The sequence below is a fragment of the Columba livia genome, chromosome 6, assembly GCF_036013475.1.
Source record: "Columba livia isolate bColLiv1 breed racing homer chromosome 6, bColLiv1.pat.W.v2, whole genome shotgun sequence".
Classification (NCBI taxonomy): Eukaryota; Metazoa; Chordata; class Aves; order Columbiformes; family Columbidae; genus Columba; species Columba livia.
Window position 1 is genome coordinate 305,554 of NC_088607.1, and position 22,642 is coordinate 328,195.

A 22,642-nucleotide genomic window follows, 5' to 3' on the forward strand; every position below is an offset into this window, starting at 1 on the left:
CATTGATGCTGTTGGATTACCTGACATTAGATGGGGCAGATTTTTCCATCATGTGAAGAATTTAAGATAACAAATAATTTGCTAAAAAAAGATATTGCCATCCAACAACCCCAGGGAACGATGGAGCAGATTTCCTCCGCCTGTGTGATGCAGTGTGGCAGGCCTGAGGCGCAGATCACCTTCACCTCCAAAACCAGTAAACTCACATTCTGGTCCCAAAGACCGAACCAGCAGTAAAGTACCGCGGTCAGCTTCAGTCTCGTACTACACCTACAAATTCTTCCTAAAATAATTGATTTTCTTCTTTAGGACTGTTCACAAATCTCTCCGATGTGCCACCTAAAACTCCAGTGGCTGTCATGACCAGCCCAGTTCTTATCTGGAGCCACACGAGACTGTTTATGTAGGAAAACACATACTCAGGTCTGCTTATTCAAGAAAGAAACATCAGGAAGAAAGCTGTCTTGACAAACAACTAAAATTCAACTATATTTCAGAGGATGAGACAGTTACAATTACTTTGCTTTGTGTAACACTATTGTCAATGTTAACAGCGATTAAAACACAAATTTCAGTTGCATATCTGTATTGGAAAAGACAGAAAAATAAGAGTCAAAACCTGTCACAGAGGCACAGTCATCACGTAACGAGGACAGGTTCAAGGTGACTGGCGACACGTCTACTCAAAAAATAGTAATTCAGGCCAGCTGGGGGGCACTCCTGTATTTTAAATGTTCAGTTAGTTCCACATAGAAAACTCAGGTCCTTCTCCAACAGAAAGATGACCGAATGCAGCTCCAAAACACTTGCACTGAACTTGGTTTAAAAGCACTCCTGGTTTCTAGGAACAGGGAATGTTCACTTCAACGTCCTCCTTGTTCTTCGTTAATGCGATTTCTCTGGATCCCTCAAGTGTTTCACTGCAGTGAGGGTTGCAGGTGGTGCGCACGGAGAACAGGGGCGTGCGAGGACACAGCGCAAAGCTCGCCACGCAGCTCCGTCCAGGAACAGGAGGCACATCGGTACCACAGGCACAGTGAGGAGAAAAGTCCATGATCTGCATCATTTTCTGCACGTATCAATTCACTGACAGGCCCTGTCTCTTTGACTTTTCAAAAGCAGAGAATACTAGACATTATTAGAATCAACAAAAAACAGGCAGCCAGATCACCTCTATAACTTCTTTCAAAACTCACTGCCACCTTGAATGGGAAAAAGATGTCAAATGGGAGTTTCCAGTGCACTTGGGGCTGGCCTCGCGGGGGCTCTGGCCATTCCGTCACGTCCATGAAAGTAACAACAGCCGCCAAAGGTACCGCGCTTGTGCTGAGGAACTGCGACAAGAAGGAAAGCACAGAGTTCAGCAAGGTTAATACAAAAGATACATCTCTCCTCAATGCTAATGGAGACCCACTGCAGGTGACTGGCAAACCAAATGCCTTTAGGATGGTAGGAGTTAAGTGTTGCAGATATGTTTTTCTAGTGGAGTAACTCCTCTTTCCCCAAATCGATCCTTCTCTGGTAAATGGAGGGCACAGGTCTCGGGAAAGATCAGCAGCTACTGCACATGATATGTTACAGATCTCCAGAACTCCAGCTCTGCTGAAGCAAGCCTTCTACTCGCAGGAAAGACACACCCGCTAGTTGGTAACGAGAAGGAAAGCTAGCTTTATTTTTTATAAAACTGTACTTTTTATGTAAGACAAGATCACCTGGCTCTTTGAACACGCGATTGCTGCCAGAAACAGACAGGACTGCCACAAGATTTGATCCTTTCAAGAAAATGCCAATAAAATAAAGCAGGGACCTGATGCAACAAGGAATTTATTTCTCACATTGTAGCATGGTGTTTCAGAAAGGAGGCAGATTGGTAGGTCAGGCGGTAAAGATGGAAAAGGGCACTGAAGTTCTAAGGCCTCAGCTCCTTTCTGCCTCAGCAGAATGCTGTAGGACAACGAACACGCGCGCTCCTGGAGCTGCGCGGCGTCTCACGGCGAGCCCGGGCCGACCCCGGACCGCGCTGCCGCCGACAGAGCGACCGCGCCGCCTGCCCCGGCCCGGCCCGGCCCGCACGCTGACCGCGGAAAAGGGACCCGACTGGCAGCACCCCTCTGCGCTGGCACCCGTGTGCCGGTCTGTGAAACCACCGCCTCTCTCCTTCCCTGGAAACAAGCTGGAAGATTGCCTTTAGAGCAAAGTCGTGTGGAAAGTGTTTGAAAAGGCTCCAAAACAGAGTTCATTACTTTCAAGAGAAAAATACTGAGAATCCTGTTGGGGAATTGTTGCGGTAGCTCTCAAGGCAAATTAATAACACTTTTGTGCTCAAATATAAAAGAAAAATGTAATGAACAATGCATTGGGCAGAGCCCTACTGCAATACATGGTTCTATCAGGGGTCTGCAAAGATGCGTCATGAGCAGAGCCCTTAAATCCGCCTGCACCAGCCCCAACCCCGAGCGCGTCAGCATGAGGCCCCTCAGCTGGGTCCGTCCCCAGCCCGGCTCTGCTGCCCAGAGGTGGCCCCTGACCCTGGGCCGCTGAGCACCCCTGTTCCAGGGCGGCTACAACATATTTTACAAGGTGAACATTTTCTGCCATGTTCTTTTTTCGTGTACATTGCAAGAAGGGAGGATAAAGAGGTACCAGGAGACACATCCAAACAAGTGGTGTAAAACCTCATTTAGACCGAGTCTGAAGTTCAAAGAGCGGCAGCAGATCAGACACTTGCCGTGCCACAGGGAGCGCCGTGGGCAGGTGTCAGCTGCTCCCCCTAAAGCCCTCGCAGAGAACTAAAAGCCTTGAAATGCATGTGCTACCTGACTGGCTGTCGTGTCAGGAGTCAAGCCGTGCACCAAAATGGGGTCCACGGACACACTAGCAAAAGACTTAATTCTCTTGTGCGGACAGGCTAGCTCCACCTTCCTGCTGGCATCACAGAACCACCGAACAGTTTGGGCTGGAAGGGACCTTTAAAGCTCAGCTAGTCCAAACCCCCTCCAGCACACAGGGACATCTTCAACTAGATCAGGTTGCTCAGAGCCCTGTCCAACCTGACTCTGAATCTTCCCATCATATAATCTTCTCTTAGAAACCTGCTTTCTGGCTTACAACCTCTCCCCCTGCTTCTTCCAATCTTCTGCCACCAGCATTAGCCACCTGTTGGCGATTTCAGAACCCCCAAAGAAACAGAAACATCTTATTGCACAGATGAGCAGCATGCTATGGAGTCTGTTAAATATACATCAACTCACATTCCATATCAAGGCTTTAAGAGACAACTAGATAAACATATAGTTATTGAATATTTGTAACTACAACTTTATATCCAGCATAATTAAAAGTTTAAAGTTTGAGTCCTTAAGGGGCAGAACGCGGTTTGGGATTGGAAAGAAGGCACGTTTTCCAGCTGTACAATTGACTGAGGACAGTACTGGTAAGACCATAAAACCACCTTTCTCTATGGAGCTGTTAAATACGAACTCTGGCCGTTGCAGCCAGATCATTGCTAAACTCGACTCAGTAATATCAAGATCATTTGATTCCTTGGTTTTTAAACAATGTGAATCCCATTCAATTACCTCTGTGACAGGGAGCAGGTTTAGATTCCATACCTTCAGGGGCTGGCACTGATAAAGGTATCGTGCACCCAGTATCTGAGCTTGTGGGTTGGACAGGAGGCCAACCTTAGTCCACAATATCTGTATCTCCAGGGTCACAGGAACCATGCAACAGGAAGTACAATTCACAGCCTGAGAACAAAATATACCCCAAACACCTTAACATAGTATTTTAAATGTGAAAAAGGACCATTATCGTCAAAATCTAATTTTTTTTAGCATAGGCAACAGAACCTGAATCAGTCACTTCAGCACTAACCCCGTAACTTCTGGTCAGGTCAACCACCCATTTCAGAGCTGTATCTATCCATTTCATAGTCACCCCATTTCCAAACAAAACTGATCTCAGCTCTACCACTTGGATTTTTTATTCTATTAGGCCATCTCCCAACAGATTAATAATTATTAAAACAGAATTTCCTCCATAAGTACTTGGATTGCAAACTTTTACCTGTATTAGGTAATATATAAATATCGCTAGAAACTGGAAAATCAGAAAGGACAACAATAATAAAAGCACCAAATTAACAGGAATTAACCAGGTAGTTTTAGTTCTAGAAGGCTATCAGAAAGCTAGGTAATACACGACCGGATTCACTGCTAAACTCCTTTTGCCCATTTAAACAGCAGGCACAGCATTTAAGAGATGTTAAACGTCAGGATTTATTTTTTTTAGTGAGTATCCTAATGCTAGGAACCATAATAAGAGTGACCGCTCACATGCCCTGAGACCCCTGAGAATCAGTGGATCACCGCACAAAGAAAGGAAGCACAGATAAAGAAGCTGGTTCTTTTTTTCCCCCATGTCCATGCTTCCCCAAGGGAATATGAAGATAAGAAAGGAAAAACGTTCACAGCTGGTGTCTTTGCATTCAGATTACCTGCACACTGCAGTTCTGAATCAGAACGGGCGTCCACTCTTCCGCCCGGCCGGAGCGAGCGCTGCCAGTTACAGCCAGGCCTGCTCCGCGCGGGCCCTGGAGAGCCCTGCGCAACTGCTGCTGCGCCTGACTGCAGCTGCTGTCCTCCGGTATTTGGGACAGGCTGGGAACGAGAAAACAACCTTGACAAAGTGATCTCCTGGACAGGAAAAAACCACTATCAACACCCTTCGTTCGCAAAGCGTATTACTTCTGCTCTTGTAATGAGTCAACGGAATCATGAAGAAGCACTGGTATTAAACAGATACAGTTTCAATGCTCTCTGCAATGAGAAGGGAGAAGAACAACAAGGGAGGGTCACATGTGGTAAGGAAAACCGACAGCTGTCTAGTCATCTTATCACATCAGTGGTCACATACCTGCCCCGTCACCAACAAACGAACGATCCACATCATCAACACAATCACTAAGGTTGCATTATACTTCACTTCTCAATTCCACCCTTGCCCAAGACATGTTGCCAGACTACAGTGCCAACGTGTTGCAGAAAACCTTTGCAATGTTCAGATTGTTCTAGAAGTCCACCCTCTCTCTGATATTCAAGTCCTGTTAGCAGTATATGAAAGACCTGTAGCGACCCATCGGTGACCTCAGGAAGGACCTAAGCTCCACAGCAGTGTGTGAGACTACAAAAAACACGCTAAGTCAGTGCGCACCTCCTAAAAGTGCCAGGAAGGGCAACTGCAGAGCGCGTTGTTACCTGAGCTTGCAGCCTGTCCTCGTATTTCTTCCAAATTGTACTGTGTGTCTGAGGAACCGTGAGCAACTTCCATCACCTTCGCTTTGTAAAACGCTCATCTGACAGACTGCGTGTCAAGAAGCCAAACAAAAGCATAAACAGACAATACTGGACATTCGGCTTGTATTTAACAATCCTCTCTCCGCACATTCCTCTTTATCCCCATCGCAGGACTATCATTTGGTCGTGACCAAAAGGCCTGCTGATGGCTGCAATGTAATACCGAGGTACCTCCTCACAGGTAAAGGTATCTCAGGTGAAGAACCTCAGAAGTCCAGACAGTAGAGCACCAGCAGTCAGTAAACCCAGTGCTAAATAAAACGTGACAGCAGACAAAGGATACGTGCTGCGTGGCACCACTGCGTGCAGTCAGCACTGGTGCTTCGGGGATGTAGCCAGGGTTCCCACTTCTAGGCAACGTATGAGAAAGACTCCTGGTCTACGAAGAGGCAAAGGAAGGAAAGAAAGGAAGAGGAAAACATTAGCATTGGTAAGATCCATTCTTCTCAGAAGATCAAATTCACAGTCTCAAAAACTTAAATGTAACCCATTTTTTTGAATGACCAAATATTATGCACTACTATACATCCATTATTTGTTTCCAAATCCTCTTTCTTACCTGGCAAGATCATCTGCACTCCAGGAGGTAAAAACTAAACGCCAGTGCCCTGAAACGTGGATGCTACCAGGACAGTTCTTGAGACAACAAATTCCTGTTGCTCAGCCTTTGTCCCAAAGGAAGTGAACATACCTGTCTGGGCAATGCTGCAGATGATGAGCAGAACAAACCCTGCCTTGACCCCGACTCTGAAGTGGCAGGTTCCACTTCTAAATTGTTTTATGGGGAGAACCTGTGGGGACAACCTCAGCAAGGCTGCACTGCACACTTATCAGCCCCTGAGGTCACCACTTGTCCCACGTTACATTGCCTCTACGGGACAAGGTTTATATGAACTTCAACACACGTTAGTATTTCCCAGATTTCAACCCCTCCAAAGTAACACTTTTTTCCCTGCTGCACAGGCCAAGTTAAATAAGCACCTGTAATGAATTTAGAAGCTTTGTTTGCAAACACTGAACGCCTCAGATACAGCACAGCTCCAACCCTCCCTTTGCAACACTGTGCTGGTGACCCTGATGGCGTTCTCTCCCCTTCTCCCCCCACCAAAAACAATCCCCAAAGCAAATTAAAAAAACCCAACAAAAAATAGATTAAAATAATAATGTCCTTCAAGCTTGTGCTGTGCAAGACTGCATGCTTGCACTGAGCTTGAGTTTTCCTACTAATACGATTTGAGACCAGAGCAGTGCCCCTCCTTCCCTTGACCACCAGCCATGTCCCAGGGTTCTAGCACTACCACACCACGGTGACACTGCTCTAATCTCTCCACATGTCATCTGCACAACACTGGGTCACAAACTACAGACGACAGACTCGGTCAGAGTCCAGGAGAGCGCGGGCACTGACCCAGAAGCGGAAAGTGAAGCGCTGCTGCAGAGCGGATCCCGCGCTCCCAGAGACGCTGCTGACTTTGAACCGGACAGAAACGCTCTGGATCCCACGTGTGCCGCTGAATTCGATCTCATAGATCACCTGGAAGTCCAGTTCAGAGAAGGATCAGAGGCAGGGGCAGGTAACAGGGCCATGACTTTAAGCTAATGCTGAGCTGACTAAAGGAAAGAAGATTCAGATACCTGAGAAACAACATTGTGACATGTGTTATCCTTCATGTGGGGCACTCCAGGTGCTGCCACCGCGGTGACCTTTACCTGGAGACAGTGAGCACGTCAGCAATTAGCAGTTGTTTAAAACGACTGTGCCTTTCTCACTCTTTCCCACTGCTTTTCTACCCAAGTCAGATTTACCTCCTGCTGTAGCTGTGATCTGTGGGCACATAACCCTGCTACAGACGCCCATTTTTTCCTATGAAAACAAGCTACCTCCCTGACTCCAGCCCTACCTGTGCCCATTCATTTAGAAATACATCTTTCCTTATAGCCTTGATTTTTTTTCTATAATGTCACACTTTTGTCCAAAAAATCTGTCTCAGACACAGAACATTCCCATCCTCCAAAGTTCCCAACCCATGGGCATTACTATGAATGCCTAAGATTTCAGGAATGTTTTATTTCAGAAGCAGAAATTAGTTTCATTACCTTCATGGACTGCACGATGGTGTCGTTAACCGGGACCTGGGGAAAACAAACAGAACAACATACGTCACCAAAAAGACAACCAGTTTCCTAGGTTTGCAAGTGCCTGAAGTCGTGAAACCATCACTAAATAGTGCCTACATATTATATTGAGAAAAACTTGCTTTATTCCAGATATGTAAAACTTGTAATCAATTTGTGAAACCACACACATAACTCACACACACGATCCACAGAGAGCATTTTTAGAACATTAGACGAGACAATTTATTTTTGGCCCTGCTAATGACCTGCAGAATGCAGGTACTTTAAAGCACCAGCATTTTTGATCCATTCCTGGAGCTCCCCCCTCTGGAAGCAAGTAATTACATCAGCTGCCATTTGAGGAGAAATTACACTTCGGGCACAGTGACAAAGAAAGGCCCGAAAACATGGTTAAATGTAATCAGTAGGAGACTTTATTACAGCTATGTAGATTTAGATTTCCAATAGAAGGGCAAACTGAGCCATTAGCCTTAACAAGGTGTTAATATTTACACCGCTGTTTTACCTTGGAACACCAGAGAACTCTAAGAGGAGGAAAGAGGTATTTTCTTTCATGTTAACATCCAGTAAGACCAGCATGATGAACCCAGAACAATTAATCGGCTATTTTGAAACTACTGTCAGGACAAATAATGGAGAAATTGATATGGAATTCAATCTGTGAATGTAAATAAAGCTAATATTGATAAGTAGCCTTCAGAGTGGTTTTAGAGATAACACATTGTGTAAAACAAATCCTCATTCTTTACTAAGAACGTGCACGTTGCTTGGTTGAGCAAGTCATGGAATGGACAGTAACACTTTGATAAACAGTCTGTTTAAAATGAGAGTTCTAGTTAAACCATTAAGACTATGAGTACTAATGAAGTACCTACTAAATGCATTAAGAATTTGCTAGTAACTGAAATTTCCTGGAAAGTAGTTTGAATTGAGGATTATCACTACCACGTCCGTTTTAACAGGATTTCCAGCAAGAAGGCCTTAACAATCCGGAGATCAGGGATGACGCACCAGATGACCTTTAGTTTTCCAGATAGCTGAAACCGGAATGGAAAATCAAGCAAATACGATGTTGAGCACAAGGAAGAAACGCGACACGCACCTTCAGCACAGAGAAGTCACGGTAGTAGGAGGCAGCATCCAGGGCAGGGTCAGTAACGCAGCTCTCGCTCAAGTTGGCAAAAATCCGAGTACAGCTTGTGCTTTTACTGTCCAGGAAGCCTGAGTTAAGACATGACAATGGATAAAACTGACGTAAACCACCCCAAGAAATTCTTCCCCCTTTACTAACCAGCAGGATTTCCATCAACACAGAGTCCACTGGCTCCCATTTTCACTGGCTGCCTGAGCGTGCTCAGTACGGATGACGAATCAAAGTAGATCAGGATGGGATCACCAGCCTGAAAAGACAGTTTGGAGAAATCGCAGACAAAGTGACTGTGGAATACCAAGGCCAAGTGCAAGGTGACGACAGCGCCAGGGCACAGAGGCAAATTTATACTTCTCCTTAGAGTACACCCGCTTTTGTCTAAAGGGTTGTTCTAACTTTTAAATACAAGAAACTAATAAAAAACTTTTCACACAACAAGGAATTAAAGGAGCAGAGAGATAATACAGATTACAGGTAGAAGAATAAGAATCTTTTCATCTGGTCTCGTTAGATCTCATTACAGACAGCTTTAGCAAAAACGTATCTGCAAACAGATTGCCGTTTCCTTTCCACTCACCCGGTAGAAGGCAGAGGACGACGGCTGGACTTGTGATGGGGCTGAGAAAGAGTGTCTGCCGTACTTCTCTAAAAACTTCACAAAATCAGATTCCTTAATATCCTGTGGCTGCTGGAAATAGTTCAGCTTTGCTAACGGGTAAAAAGAGAAAAAAATAATCCACCAATATCAAATTTCTAGAAAAGACAGACCTAGGAAAAAATAAATATTGCGCCAATATTTTTAAAAGGAACAACTTAAGTAATCATAAGCTAGATAGTACCTTATATTAATTAATGCATAGTAACACTACTAACAGGCTAATATGAAATATGAACAAGATGATATCCAGTTCACACTGTTTCATAGGAGACAGGTATCAATACACAAATGTGACTTTACAAAAAGCATGAAAACTGCTTAAGTTAACTATCTTAATATGTGCTCCAATTATTGTAGGATGCCCAAATCAGACACACATGACATTCCAATGTCAAAACACTACCAGTGTGTGAGTTCACTAAAAGTAACATTCAATGGATTCAAAAGAATTAAGGGTGGTACATATGAATAGGGAATAGGCATGCTAAGAAAACAAAACCAAAACAAAAAACCACCCAGACTTTCTATGGGTATCCCACAGTGATGCCCTCCTGACCCAGCAGTACTCGGTACAACTACAGCGTTACAACATATTAAATTATTACTGCTATAAGTCATAAAATGGCAAATTATTAAGAACATACTATGTAGACTCACCCTAACGGACTTGTTTGAACAATAAACTTTTTAATCCATCAAAATAAAACGTCTTACAGAGTTCAAGGACTACAGATCATACCACAGAATCCCAGCATGTCAGGGATGGGAAGGGCCTGGAAAGCTCATCCAGTGCAATCCCCCCATGGAGCAGGAACACCCAGATGAGGTTACACAGGAAGGTGTCCAGGCGGGTTGGAATGTCTGCACAGAAGGAGACTCCACAACCCCCTGGGCAGCCTGGGCCAGGCTCTGCCACCCTCACCGGGAACAAGTTTCTTCTCCTCTTTCAGTGGAACCTCCTGTGTTCCAGTTTGAACCCATTGCCCCTTGTCCTATCACTGGTTGGCACCAAAAGGAAGAAAGGGCCACAGAGAGCACAAAAGAAAGAGGAGATTGGGTGTGATGAGCTATCAAGGTTAGAGGAATGCCAGACATGTAAACAGCTGTCAGATGGAGAACAACAGTCTGAAAAAGTAGAAAAATAAAGCCATTGAAGGATGGCAATAGCCAGGAAAATAGGCAAGAAAGATGACTGGGTAAAGCAAAGGATGTTCTACACTTCAGGAAAGACAGCTGAAATAGAGTACTGCAGTCAAGAAGGAATGAGGACAGCCACAGAAAGAGCAATTAGTGACAGGCAGAGGAAGTAAAAACCTGCAGTAAAACCTGCATCTTTCAGAAGTATCATAAAGAAGTATCAGCAAAACTTGAACACCACTCTGGTATCTGCTAGCAATGGCTTCAACGAGGTGAAGTCGACTTGTGCATCACAACCTCTGTTCTGGCCACGGTAATTCATTAGGTTCAGAGAAGGCTGGATTGTATTTCTGGCAGCAGTAGCTCCTGTCACCATCCACCCTGGAAAGGCTTCTTCCACAATCAGCTGATGAGAACACATGTGTTTCTATATTTCCTTGGGGAAGGCCAATGGGGAAAAGGCTGTTTCTGCCAGAAAATTTTATCATCCTTCAGGTGATCCCAAAGAAAGTCTTTCACAGGTGTTCTTCCAACAAGCACAGAGAAGGAAAATGCGACACGAGCAGTGAATTCTGTTGTTCCCAGGTGTGCTATACCTCACGTACACATGCAATCAAATGTCTAGGGCTTGTTCAGCGGGCCTGATCGTGTGACTGATACGAGGTCCAAATATTAAATGGACAGAAAAATCTGGTGCTGTCAATATGGACACAGATGATTCTTCCTTTCAATGAGATCTCAGACACAACAGCAGTTGATGAAGGCTGATTTGTGTTAGCAGAGACCCTACTTTTAAACTGAGTACAATGATCTTTTTTTCTTGTTTGCCTTTGGTGATGGGACTCTGATTCACTATGATCTCTCTAGAATTATAACAGCCCAAGTAATTAGTAGCAGTTATCACATGTTTTTTTAAAAAAATATTCCCTAAGCAGAGGCAACCTATGAATTAAACGTGTGGAAAGAAAGGTCACTCACAGCCATCCAGCTGCACACAGAACAGCAGATCACGTCCACCAGGAACAGCAACGATATCAGTAGCATAAGGGGTGTTACTTCTGAACACAAGCGATTTCTCTACACACACCTGGCTCACAGACCTGCAAAGACAAGATCCCACCGAGCAGACTGTTAAAGAGGTTGTTCTTGATCACTTCATATCTTACATTACCAAATGCCAGCAAGACAACACAGTACTACTTTTCATCATCTTACATGAGTTACTGCAGAATTTGCATTGCTAATCAATTACAGAAAGCCTCTCTCGTCTCTATTTGTATATTTAGAAATCACTCAAATTCTGGAACAAAAAGTAGTAAAGAAATTCAGTGTCTGTCTGTTACAGCTCCTCTCGGTCCTCCTCACGACTGCAACCTGCGGAGACAGGATTCACCCGCAGATGTTTACTCTCCAGCTCAAACTGTCTTGCTCGCTGAGCACATCTCACAGTCTGTAACCGCTTTACTGTCTCTCAGTTGTGCATTACAGTTCTCTTTCCCTCAGCCCTTCTCGCTCCCACTGCCAACCGCGTCCCCGCAGAGCCGGGCTCGGCTTTGCCCGGGCCGGCGAGCGCTGCCCGCGGGAAACCCTTCCCGGCCCGGGGCGCAGAAACAGCTGCGACCCCGAACCGCAGGCGGCCGAACCGCGGTTCCCGCGGGTGCCCGGTCCATCTTTCACCCGGCCCCTGCCCACCTGCTGCCGCCGGAGCGGCGGGACGCGGCGGGGCCGCGCAGGCCGGAGACGCCGGGCGGCCGGTGGCGGTCGGGGCGGCGGAGCACGGCGCCGGCTGCCCGCGGGCGGCGGCGGAGCGGAGGAGCGGGACGGCCGCGGCGAGGCCCGGCAGCGGGGAGCTGGGCGGCGGAGCCCGGGGCGGCGGCAGCGGCGGCCCGGCCCCCGGCCGCGTCCTGGCTTCGGGGAGCAGCCCGGCGCGCGGCCCCCGCGGCGAGTTCGGCGGCGGCTGCCGGTGCGGGGCCGAGGCCGCGGGCGGGCAGCCGCGCCAGCAGCAGGGCCAGCAGCAGGGCCCGGGCCCCGCTCATGGCGTCGCTTCGTCGCTAAGAAACGCGCTGAGGCGCATGCGCGGGCGGCGTCTGCGCCGCCTCCAGGCTGGGGGCTCCGGCGGGGCCGGCGCTGCCATCGCCCCGCGGCAGCGCCCGGGGGCGGAGCCAGAATGGCGGCGGGGAGCCGGTCCCTCCCGTCTGGAGCTGGGGCGGACATGGCGCCACCGCCCTCATCGGGAAGCCCCGGAGACTCGGCTGCGGTTTCTCCCATTTTCCGTTGCGGAGAGGCTGACGGTGGAGCAAGCGCGCAGCTCGCCCCCGCCGCAGCTGCCGCTCTCGGCTCCGCCGGGCGGAGCGGCCGGCGCCGTTGTTCCCCACGGTGCGATCCGCGGCGGACAGCTGTGGCCGGCGCGCGCGGCTCCGCAGGCTCGGGCTGTGGCGAGCGGCACGTGCGAGCGGCACAGCGCGCGGCGAGCTCCGCCCGGGCGGCGGGAAACCACCCTCCGGTTGCAGCGTCCTCCGCCGCGGCCACAGCGGCTCTGCATGCGTGGCTGCGGGCGCTTCGCCGGGGCGGGTGGCAGTCCGCTCTGTGCATTGAAAAATAAAGATGAATTTCTGCATGGGAAAAAATGGAACACACCACCTCACAAAAAAAACAAACCAAAAACACAAACAAAAAACCCCGCACAAACAAACAAACCCCAAACCACCAACAAAACAAACAAGGATTTTAAAATACCTTCCAAAATAAACTATTTCAGTTAGAGACAGAACGCCGAGGTCTACAAGCGGAGCGCTGGGGCCGCTTCCCGCCTTCGAGAACGTCCCAAGACGGACCCAGCCCGGCAGCCGCAGCGGGGGGGGGGCGGTGCGCGTGCCCTGGCACGCGGCGCGGCTGCTCCCGGGGCCGCCGCCGCCTGTCCAAGGTGCCAGCACCGCAACACACGCACCGCGCTGTCCCAGCGGCACGTGTGCCCGCGAGCCGCCGCAGAGGAGACGGCGCCTGCGCAGAGCGGCCGGCTCTGCAGAACGGACCAGCGCTGCCGACAGTTAGTCATAAGCGAGAGCATCCCAGCATAGCTCTGAGGTGGTGGAACTGGAGATTAACCTCTAATTAACCTCTAGTTGACACAGTTGCAGTTAATGATAATCACGTTGCACCTTCTGCAATTTTTTTTTTAATTACTTATCCACGTGTCAGAGTTTCCAGTTTTGAGTAACAAGACCTTGTCCTTGCCCATACTGAGTCTTCCTTGCCCAGGGCTCTCAAAGCTAAAAGGCAACTAGCAGTCAAACCAAGTCTGTTAAATGTATTTCTCCGTGTTTCTGGCTTCAGCTGCAGCATCAGTACCTGCTTTCTCCTGCATTCAGCTCTCCAGGCTCAGAGCAAACCCCCCCAAATAAACCACTTCTGCAGTTCCTCAGCTCTCTGACCGGTGACCCCGCCCAGCACCAGCCCCCGCGCAGGAGGGCCGGGTGGGCCCAGCGCCAGCCCGGCCGGGGCCTGCGGGGCGTCCCTCCGCGCTGCTCCGCGCGTGTTCGCGGTCTGGCCGGAGCAGCAGCGTACGTGTTGGTCGGCGAAACCTCTGCTGTTGGATTTTAACCTCAGTGAAAGTTATTAGCCAAGAAAACAGAGTCATGAACATTAACAATAATTCTCATATCAATTATTGAGAAATATAACTTGTGAATGATCAGTGAAGATTCTTAGAAAATTTATGATAATGTTCTTTATTATAATACTTCATATTACAAATTGTACTATTCTTTCTCTTTATTACATTTATATTGAAGCCTCTTTCCTTTTCTTTGTCACAAAGAGTTAAAATCTGTACAAGAATTTAAGAGCCTTTCAGCAATTTGGCACATCAGTTTTAGCTCAGCTATTATCTAGCTGCATCAAGATATTAATGTAGTCATCTCTCTTTAGTCTCAATGAATGGCTATAAAAATGTCAAACAATTAAGATTATATTGGCCAACACAGCCCTGTTTGATTGAGTACAGATGTAGGCCATGTCCCCTGAATCATACTGATGAAGAAGCAGAAAGGCTTGTAGAACTCCTGCACAAATTCATTTCAATGTATGTACCATTTAGGTTTCTAATGTCAGTACTTGCAATACTAATAAGCAAAAAATGCTAAATAGGTATTTTCAGGTGGAATAAAAATCAGTGTCGTTCAGGACAAATACTAATGAGCTCTATTGGAGGAGAAAAAATAACCCTATAAAAATAGCACAGGAGCCAGTACGGTGGTACGAACACAGACACCGCTCCGCTGCACAGATGCGACTGTAGCAAAGGAATGTCTCTCTCACTGAAGGGAATCGCGCTGCTTAAATTCTGCCTCTGCCTGGACCAGAAAATGTAGCCCATATGATACTTGTCGCCACATTTACTCCGTGCGGATGCGCGTGCTGTTCTGTGCAGGCGCGCGGGAACACGAGTAACCCTCCGTTTGCCGAGATAAGCAGCGAGTAGCCAGAGTGCAGGATCAGAGTCTGAGTACCCGCAACCGGAGCAGGGCCCTGGGCCCCCGAGGCCCGTGTGTCCGGGAGGTTCCGCACCGCGGAGACTGGGAAGAGCAGCAGCGCGTTCCCGGAGCAGCTCCCGGCCGGGGACGCCTGGAGACGCGGGCCGGGCGACCACGTGCTGCGTTCTGTGCACAGCAGCAAGGCTCAGATGGCCCGGCTAAGGTAAAAGGACAGGACAAGACATTCTGGTTACTTTTGAAAGACGTAACAGTAGTGGCTGCGGCACGTTCCAAGTGCCCGGTTCACGTTTCTCAGACACGGTGACCGACGCTCTCGCAGGGCACTAGGGTGGGCAGGAAAACCCACCTCTGCTCCCTTTCCTGCCAAACCGTGTCTTGGCAACCGTGCCTCAGGCAGCAGCGAGGGCACCCCTGTGCCGGCCACGGGCAACCGCATGGGTAGCACGGCACTGTTATCTCCAAACCCCCTCTGAAGCGAGTACTTGCATTTTTTAAAGTGGATATCACTGATCGGGTAGGCGACAGCTCCTACAACTGCCAAGACATTTTGTTCTAGCTTTCTATTAATTATTAGTCAATGATGAATACAGTATGTTTAGATATTTCTTATGACTTCCAAGTGACATCGGGGTCCTGATTCAGTCACCATGTACTGGAATAGTTTTTCTTCTGTAAAATACTAGGCCAGTGTCACGCTTACCGCTCTGTGCAATTTAGCTGCTACCTCCCCGTCAGGATTAGCCGAATGATTACAGATACGTCACCTCGGCTGCAGCGTCCTTCATACTCATTTATCTTCTGTAAGCTACTTCAGGAGTTACAAGTCCAGATAAATTCTGAGGACATGACTGAAGTATTTTTGGCAATACTTTCTTTCCTTCCAACAGAAACTCTTAGTTAAGGCTCTGACAGCATATTGACAGGCAATTAATAAGTATCTGTCACAACAGTAGAAGAACAGACTGTCCTGGCTGCTCCACGAGTGCTGAGAACTTAGCAGACAAGCTCATTAGTACCGGAAGGGTCAGGTTGTCTGCTCCGAGCACACCTGATGCTTTCACCACAAACCTCCCCGGACACCGACGATTCAGCTCCACCTGTAACTCCACCGGCGCTGGCGTCTCCTCAGCTTTGCTCTGCACTTAGAGATTGTTCTCCAGGCCACCCACAGCGGTTTCCAAACGAACTTACTGACTGTGATCATGCCTTTGTTGTGCTAATCAAAACAAATTGTGAACAGGGATCTGCCCCTTGAAATCCTGGCATTAAACAGAAAAGGAAGACAGAGAACAGCAGTGTGGACACCATCACTGTGACACGATTAATAAGTGTATTCTATTACCCAGTCAGATAATAAGACACCCATAATATAGAATATTTTCATAAGGAATTTAGTTCAGCTTCTGATTGTCCAGGAAAATGACTCGCTGCACTTCTGAAAACCCCTCGTTCCTCTTCTGCAGCCCTCCCTGCAGTGCAGCTGCTATCCACGTCTTTCACAACCGATGCACTTGTGTGAAATTCACAACAAGAATTCCCAAAATCAATAACGGTCCTGATTCAGTTTACTGTTCTTATCTGTAGCTTACCTCAATGCACCTATAGCATGGGAAATTTCTATGTCAGCTCTTAAATTATTGAATTGTTGAATATGAGTACAGGAAAAACCAGGAGTCTGAACCATCCATTCTGGTAAGAAACTTAACACGGTAACTTCACTGCTTTTAAAAAAAATTAAGTGATCCACAAGGTTAGACAGAAATACAGAACATGAACAAATTATTTTCAGATATATATTCAGAAAATAAATACAAACTCCTAATTAGTTCAGCCCTTTTGGAAATTTCTGGAAAAGCTGTCCATGTTTGTGGACGCCAGGTTTCTCCTGATGATTTCAAACGGCAGATGTCAAGTATGAGACCGCCAGGGGAAGCGCCGTGGCGGGAGCGGTGCTGTGCGACGGGGCGCGGGCGGTGCTGTGCGACGGGGTGCGGGCGGTGCTGTGCGACGGGGCGCGGGCGGTGCTGTGTGACGGGGCGCGGGCGGTGCTGTGTGCCCTGGCGCGGGCGGTGCTGTGCGCCCTGGCGCGGGCGGTGCCGTGTGCCCTGGCGCGGGCGGTGCTGTGTGTCCTGGCGCGGGCGGTGCTGTGCGCCCTGGCGCGGGCGGTGCCGTGCGACGGGGCGCGGGCGGTGCTGTGTGTCCTGGCGCGGGCGGTGCTGTGCGACGGGGCGCGGGCGGTGCTGTGTGCCCTGGCGCGGGCGGTGCTGTGCGACGGGGCGCGGGCGGTGCTGTGTGTCCTGGCGCAGGCGGTGCTGTGTGCCCTGGTGCGGGCGGTGCCGTGCGACGGGGCGCGGGCGGTGCTGTGTGCCCTGGCGCGGGCGGTGCTGTGTGCCCTGGTGCGGGCGGTGCTGTGTGACGGGGCGCGGGCGGTGCTGTGTGCCCTGGTGCGGGCGGTGCTGTGCGACGGGGCGCGGGCGGTGCTGTGTGACGGGGCGCGGGCGGTGCTGTGTGCCCTGGCGCGGGCGGTGCTGTGTGCCCTGGTGCGGGCGGTGCCGTGCGACGGGGCGCGGGCGGTGCTGTGTGCCCTGGCGCGGGCGGTGCTGTGTGCCCTGGTGCGGGCGGTGCTGTGCGACGGGGCGCGGGCGGTGCTGTGCGACGGGGCGCGGGCGGTGCTGTGTGACGGGGCGCGGGCGGTGCTGTGTGCCCTGGCGCGGGCGGTGCTGTGCGACGGGGCGCGGGCGGTGCTGTGTGCCCTGGTGCGGGCGGTGCCGTGCGACGGGGCGCGGGCGGTGCTGTGTGTCCTGGCGCGGGCGGTGCTGTGTGCCCTGGCGCGGGCGGTGCTGTGCGACGGGGCGCGGGCGGTGCTGTGTGTGCTGGCGCGGGCGGTGCCGTGTGTCCTGGCGCGGGCGGTGCCGTGTGTCCTGGCGCGGGCGGTGCCGTGCGACGGGGCGCGGGCGGTGCCGTGTGTCCTGGCGCGGGCGGTGCCGTGTGTCCTGGCGCGGGCGGTGCTGTGTGTCCTGGCGCGGGCGGTGCCGTGTGTCCTGGCGCGGGCGGTGCTGTGTGTCCTGGCGCGGGCGGTGCCGTGTGTCCTGGCGCGGGCGGTGCTGTGTGTCCTGGCGCGGGCGGCAGCTCAGCGCCCACCTGCTCCGCGCCGCCAGTTTTCACGCTCTGCGTGTCAGGCTGAAGCACCACATGAAACACAGGAAAAACAAAACACAGTAGTAACTCAGTGATAAAGAAATACCTCCATAAATATTTCCCATAGTAACGGACACTGCCAGGAAACTGAAAATCTCAGTGAAAGAGGGGGATGCTACGTTTGAAAACGTTCAGAAAGCTGGTCAAATGTGTGCAATTTCTATTAACGACACCCTCATTTGTTGATGGTGACACAAACACTAAGGCTTAAGATTAGGATTATCAAAGATCATTTCCCTTTCTTGTATCTCCTTAGGCTGAGATACAGGCCTTTGCTTCTGAAAGGGGTCTTTATTTTGTTGGCTTCAACTGCGCTGACCTGTTGAACACAACAGTACATGTATATTCTCTTGCCAGCAGAATACATTTCACAGTAGGTGTGCTACTGTGATTACAATGTTTATTTTAGTGTCTTTAAAAATATACCTGTATATAATAATAGGAAGATTCAGATTTCAAGGAATATAATTGATATTTTACATACCAGCAACATTGTTAAGGTATCACACTGCAATTTTGTAAAAATGGGATTAAGTGATCTAAAACTATTCCTCACACCACCAGTCTCAGACAACCCTCTGGAAAGCTGCAATTTATGAAAATTGTTTCCTCTCTTCTTACGCTTAAGTGAAGACTTTTGTGACTACTGCATTTGAGATGGTACCTCCTGGGATCATAAAAAACCGCCAAGAGAAATTACCCACTCATTACCCAGGTAATGACTCGGTAGTTCCACAGACTGGTAAGTATTTCAGGACACCTAAACATGCCTTCAGTTTTAACTTGACCATATTCTTAAAATCCATACTATTCCCTGTTATTGTACCCACACAAAGTCAGTTCAGTTGGCGTTAGTACCTGGGGGGACTTTACGGAGCTGTTCACAGCCCGAGCGCGGCAGTCGGCCCAGCACCGTGACTCGTGCTCACGCTCGACGGGCCGGCTCCGCTCGGCACCCTCCAGCTCCCGCTCAGGGGTGAAGTCACTAAGTCAGCGTTCAAACTCAAATGGGCTCAGTCATGGAAACGTATCTTGGCAACAACCCCAAGCCTGTTCCCCCAAGAAACACTCAGAGTTTGGCATCTGCTCCACCACACCCCACTGCGAAGGGGACAGACCTGCCCGGGCCCAGCTCGGAGAGAGCAGCACGTGGCGAGAACCCGCAGGGACCGCCGACAGCAGTTCCATTTGGGAGCGTTCACACCGAGTTCGGGCAGTTCTGTTCCATTTGGGAGCGTTCACACCGAGTTCCAGCAGTTCAGTTCCATTTGGGAGCGTTCACACCGAGTTCCGGCAGTTCAGTTCCATTTGGGAGCGTTCACACCGAGTTCCGGCAGTTCAGTTCCATTTGGGAGCGTTCACACCGGGCTCCAGCAGTTCAGTTCCATTTGGGAGCGTTCACACCGGGTTCCGGCAGTTCAGTTCCATTTGGGAGCGTTCACACCGGGTTCCGGCAGTTCAGTTCCATTTGGGAGTGTTGACACCGGGTTCCGGCAGTTCAGTTCCATTTGGGAGCGTTGACACCGGGTTCCGGGAGTTCAGTTCCATTTGGGAGCGTTCACACCGAGTTCCAGCAGTTCAGTTCCATTTGGGAGCGTTCACACCGCGCTCCGGCAGTTCAGTTCCATTTCGGAGCGTTCACACCGAGTTCCGGCAGTTCAGTTCCATTTGGGAGCGTTCACACCGAGTTCCGGCAGTTCAGTTCCATTTGGGAGCGTTCACACCGAGTTCCGGCAGTTCAGTTCCATTTGGGAGCGTTCACACCGAGTTCCGGCAGTTCAGTTCCATTTGGGAGCGTTCACACCGAGTTCCGGCAGTTCAGTTCCATTTGGGAGCGTTCACACCGAGTTCCGGCAGTTCAGTTCCATTTGGGAGCGTTCACACCGAGTTCCGGCAGTTCAGTTCCATTTGGGAGCGTTTACACTGGGCTCCAGCAGTTCAGTTCCATTTGGGAGCGTAGTGTTCACACCGGGTTCCGGCAGTTCAGTTCCATTTGGGAGCATTCACACCGAGTTCCAGCAGTTCAGTTCCATTTGGGAGCGTTCACACCGGGTTCCGGCAGTTCAGTTCCATTTGGGAGCATTCACACCGAGTTCCAGCAGTTCAGTTCCATTTGGGAGCGTTCACACCGGGTTCCGGCAGTTCAGTTCCATTTGGGAGCGTTCACACCGGGCTCTGGCAGTTCAGTTCCATTTGGGAGCGTTCACACCAGGTTCCGGCAGTTCAGTTCCATTTAGGAGCGTTCACACCGAGTTCCGGGAGTTCAGTTCCATTTGGGAGCGTTCACACCGGGTTCCGGCAGTTCAGTTCCATTTGGGAGCATTCACACCGAGTTCCGGGAGTTCAGTTCCATTTGGGAGCGTTCACACCGGGTTCCGGCAGTTCAGTTCCATTTGGGGGCGTTCACACCGGGCTCCGGCAGTTCAGTTCCATTTGGGAGCGTTCACACCGGGCTCCAGCAGTTCAGTTCCATTTGGGAGCGTTCACACCGAGTTCCAGCAGTTCAGTTCCATTTGGGAGCGTTCACACCGGGTTCCGGCAGTTCAGTTCCATTTGGGAGTTCACACCGAGTTCCGGCAGTTCAGTTCCATTTGGGAGCGTTCACACCGAGTTCCGGCAGTTCAGTTCCATTTGGGAGCGTTCACACCGGGTTCCGGCAGTTCAGTTCCATTTGGGAGTTCACACCGAGTTCCGGCAGTTCAGTTCCATTTGGGAGCGTTCACACTGGGCTCCAGCAGTTCAGTTCCATTTGGGAGTTCACACCGAGTTCCGGCAGTTCAGTTCCATTTGGGAGTTCACACCGGGCTCCGGCAGTTCAGTTCCATTTGGGAGCGTTCACACCAAGTTCCGGCAGTTCAGTTCCATTTGGGAGCGTTCACACCGGGCTCCAGCAGTTCAGTTCCATTTGGGAGCGTTCACACCGGGCTCCAGCAGTTCAGTTCCATTTGGGAGCGTTCACACCGGGTTCCGGGAGTTCAGTTCCATTTGGGAGTTCACACCGGGTTCCGGGAGTTCAGTTCCATTTGGGAGCATTCACACCGGGTTCCGGGAGTTCTGTTCCATTTGGGAGCGTTCACATCGGGTTCCGGGAGTTCTGTTCCATTTGGGAGCATTCACACCGGGTTCCGGGAGTTCTGTTCCATTTGGGAGCGTTCACACCGGGTTCCGGGAGTTCAGTTCCATTTGGGAGTTCACACCGGGTTCCAGAGACTAAGGACAGAGCTGCGTTTTGGTTTTTCACCATTTTGTAGCAATCTTGCTGCAGTTCTTCCCTGCAGAACACTTAGAACGGCACACTCTTCTTGGACAGGTACCTACTGCTCAAATTATGTTCTTGTTCTAGAATATTACCAATAAATTCACCGTGATTTTTTTTTCTCCTCACATTTTTTAGATCACATAAATTTTAGCTGACCAATTCTTTTCATGCTCCAATATATTATGAAATGTCATTTCTGTTATAAAAGCTAATTGATAATGTGATTTGTCACGTTGCTGAGACATAATTCAGAAAGTTATTTTAAAGCCGTTGATACATGGAACAGTACTAACTGTTTAATATTTCTTGTGTGAATGGATGCAGCGCACGGGAACGATGCGCTGCCATGCAGATGAAATATTTTCAGAAGCTTTTATTCCTGTTTGGGCTTGTGCCAATGTCTTTCTAGTAGATAGCTCATATGTCCTAAGCTGTATCTACTGTAATTTATTCCTTGGTCATTAGTTAGTGGGATTTTTTCCCTCCAAGTTTCTGAACAATATATAATATTTTACAAATTAAGAGCTCACAGTCAAATAAATGGAGAGCATTCTCTAGAATACTCCTCCAAAAAGTAGAAAAGTTTTTGTATTCAATATTCTTAAATATTTTGTTTAATAAAAATAATTTCTCAGTTACTATAACAAAAATAACTCCTGGCCGCGGCGAGCCCCCGCAGTCCCGCGCCAGTCGCGGGTCCCGGCACAAGAAGTCCTGACCCGCCGAGCGGGGCCGGAGCAGCCGCAGAACCGACCCGGTGCTGGAGCAGCTCTGCCGGGACAGGCCCAGAGCCGGGGTGTCCAGCTGGAGAAGAGAAGCTCCGGGGAGACCCGGGTGCGGCCTTTCAGTACAGAAAGGGTCTGACAAGGAGGATGGAGGCCCTGAGAGCCCCGGCTGGACGGGCTCTGAGCGCCTGGGCTGGCGGGAGGTGTCCCTGCCCGTGGCCACGGGTGGACCAAATGGTCGTCAAAACGCGCTTTCCAACCCAAACCATTCTGTGAGTCTATGATTTTATTTACACAATATTAGTACCAGGACTTACCTTTTTGAATTTGCTCTTTGTACATACTCAATGAACAGTTTAAAATAATCGCATCAGCATTTCACCATGACTATTTCCATTGCAGTTATTAGAGAGTACTCTTCCTGTACAAAACCTTGTATGAAATTAACAGTCTTAATTCTGCTTTTGTAGCTGAAAATCTTGGTCCACCCATTTCCTACCCAATGAAGACCTTCGTTGTGGCACCT

General features: G+C 49.6%; 1 protein-coding gene across 6 annotated transcripts; it reads right to left on the reverse strand.

Moving 5' to 3' along the window:
- Positions 1–464: 464 nt before the first annotated feature.
- TCTN3 (tectonic family member 3) lies at positions 465–13,202 on the reverse strand. 6 transcript variants are annotated; one of them, XM_065066606.1, is made up of 13 exons: positions 13,178–13,202; positions 11,420–11,541; positions 9,224–9,354; positions 8,788–8,896; positions 8,599–8,717; positions 7,455–7,490; positions 6,993–7,067; positions 6,766–6,891; positions 5,641–5,736; positions 5,259–5,356; positions 4,499–4,661; positions 3,579–3,749; positions 465–1,334 (listed from the first exon to the last, which is right to left on the reverse strand). In XM_065066606.1, exons 4-13 carry the CDS (start codon positions 8,825–8,827, stop codon positions 1,113–1,115), a joined length of 1,146 nt encoding a protein of 381 aa, XP_064922678.1. In that variant the 5' UTR covers positions 8,828–8,896; positions 9,224–9,354; positions 11,420–11,541; positions 13,178–13,202; the 3' UTR covers positions 465–1,112. The 6 variants fall into 6 exon arrangements, with proteins under 6 accessions (XP_064922678.1, XP_064922673.1, XP_064922672.1 ...); XM_065066601.1 differs by lacking the exon at positions 13,178–13,202 and adding an exon at positions 12,134–12,809 and having other exon boundaries at positions 3,612–3,749; XM_065066600.1 differs by lacking the exon at positions 13,178–13,202 and adding an exon at positions 12,134–12,806.
- Positions 13,203–22,642: the final 9,440 nt, after the last annotated feature.

Coding starts and splice junctions, on each gene's coding strand:
- TCTN3 (XM_065066600.1), bottom strand. CDS start 12,477: ATGAGCGGGGCCCGGGCCCTGCTGCTGGCCCTGCTGCTGGCGCGGCTG. Junction 11,542..12,133: donor CGCCGCTCCGGCGGCAGCAG/GTGGGCAGGGGC, acceptor TTGTCTTTGCAG/GTCTGTGAGCCAGGTGTGTG. Junction 5,357..5,640: donor GCAGTGGTGCCACGCAGCAC/GTATCCTTTGTC, acceptor GCAGTCTGTCAG/ATGAGCGTTTTACAAAGCGA.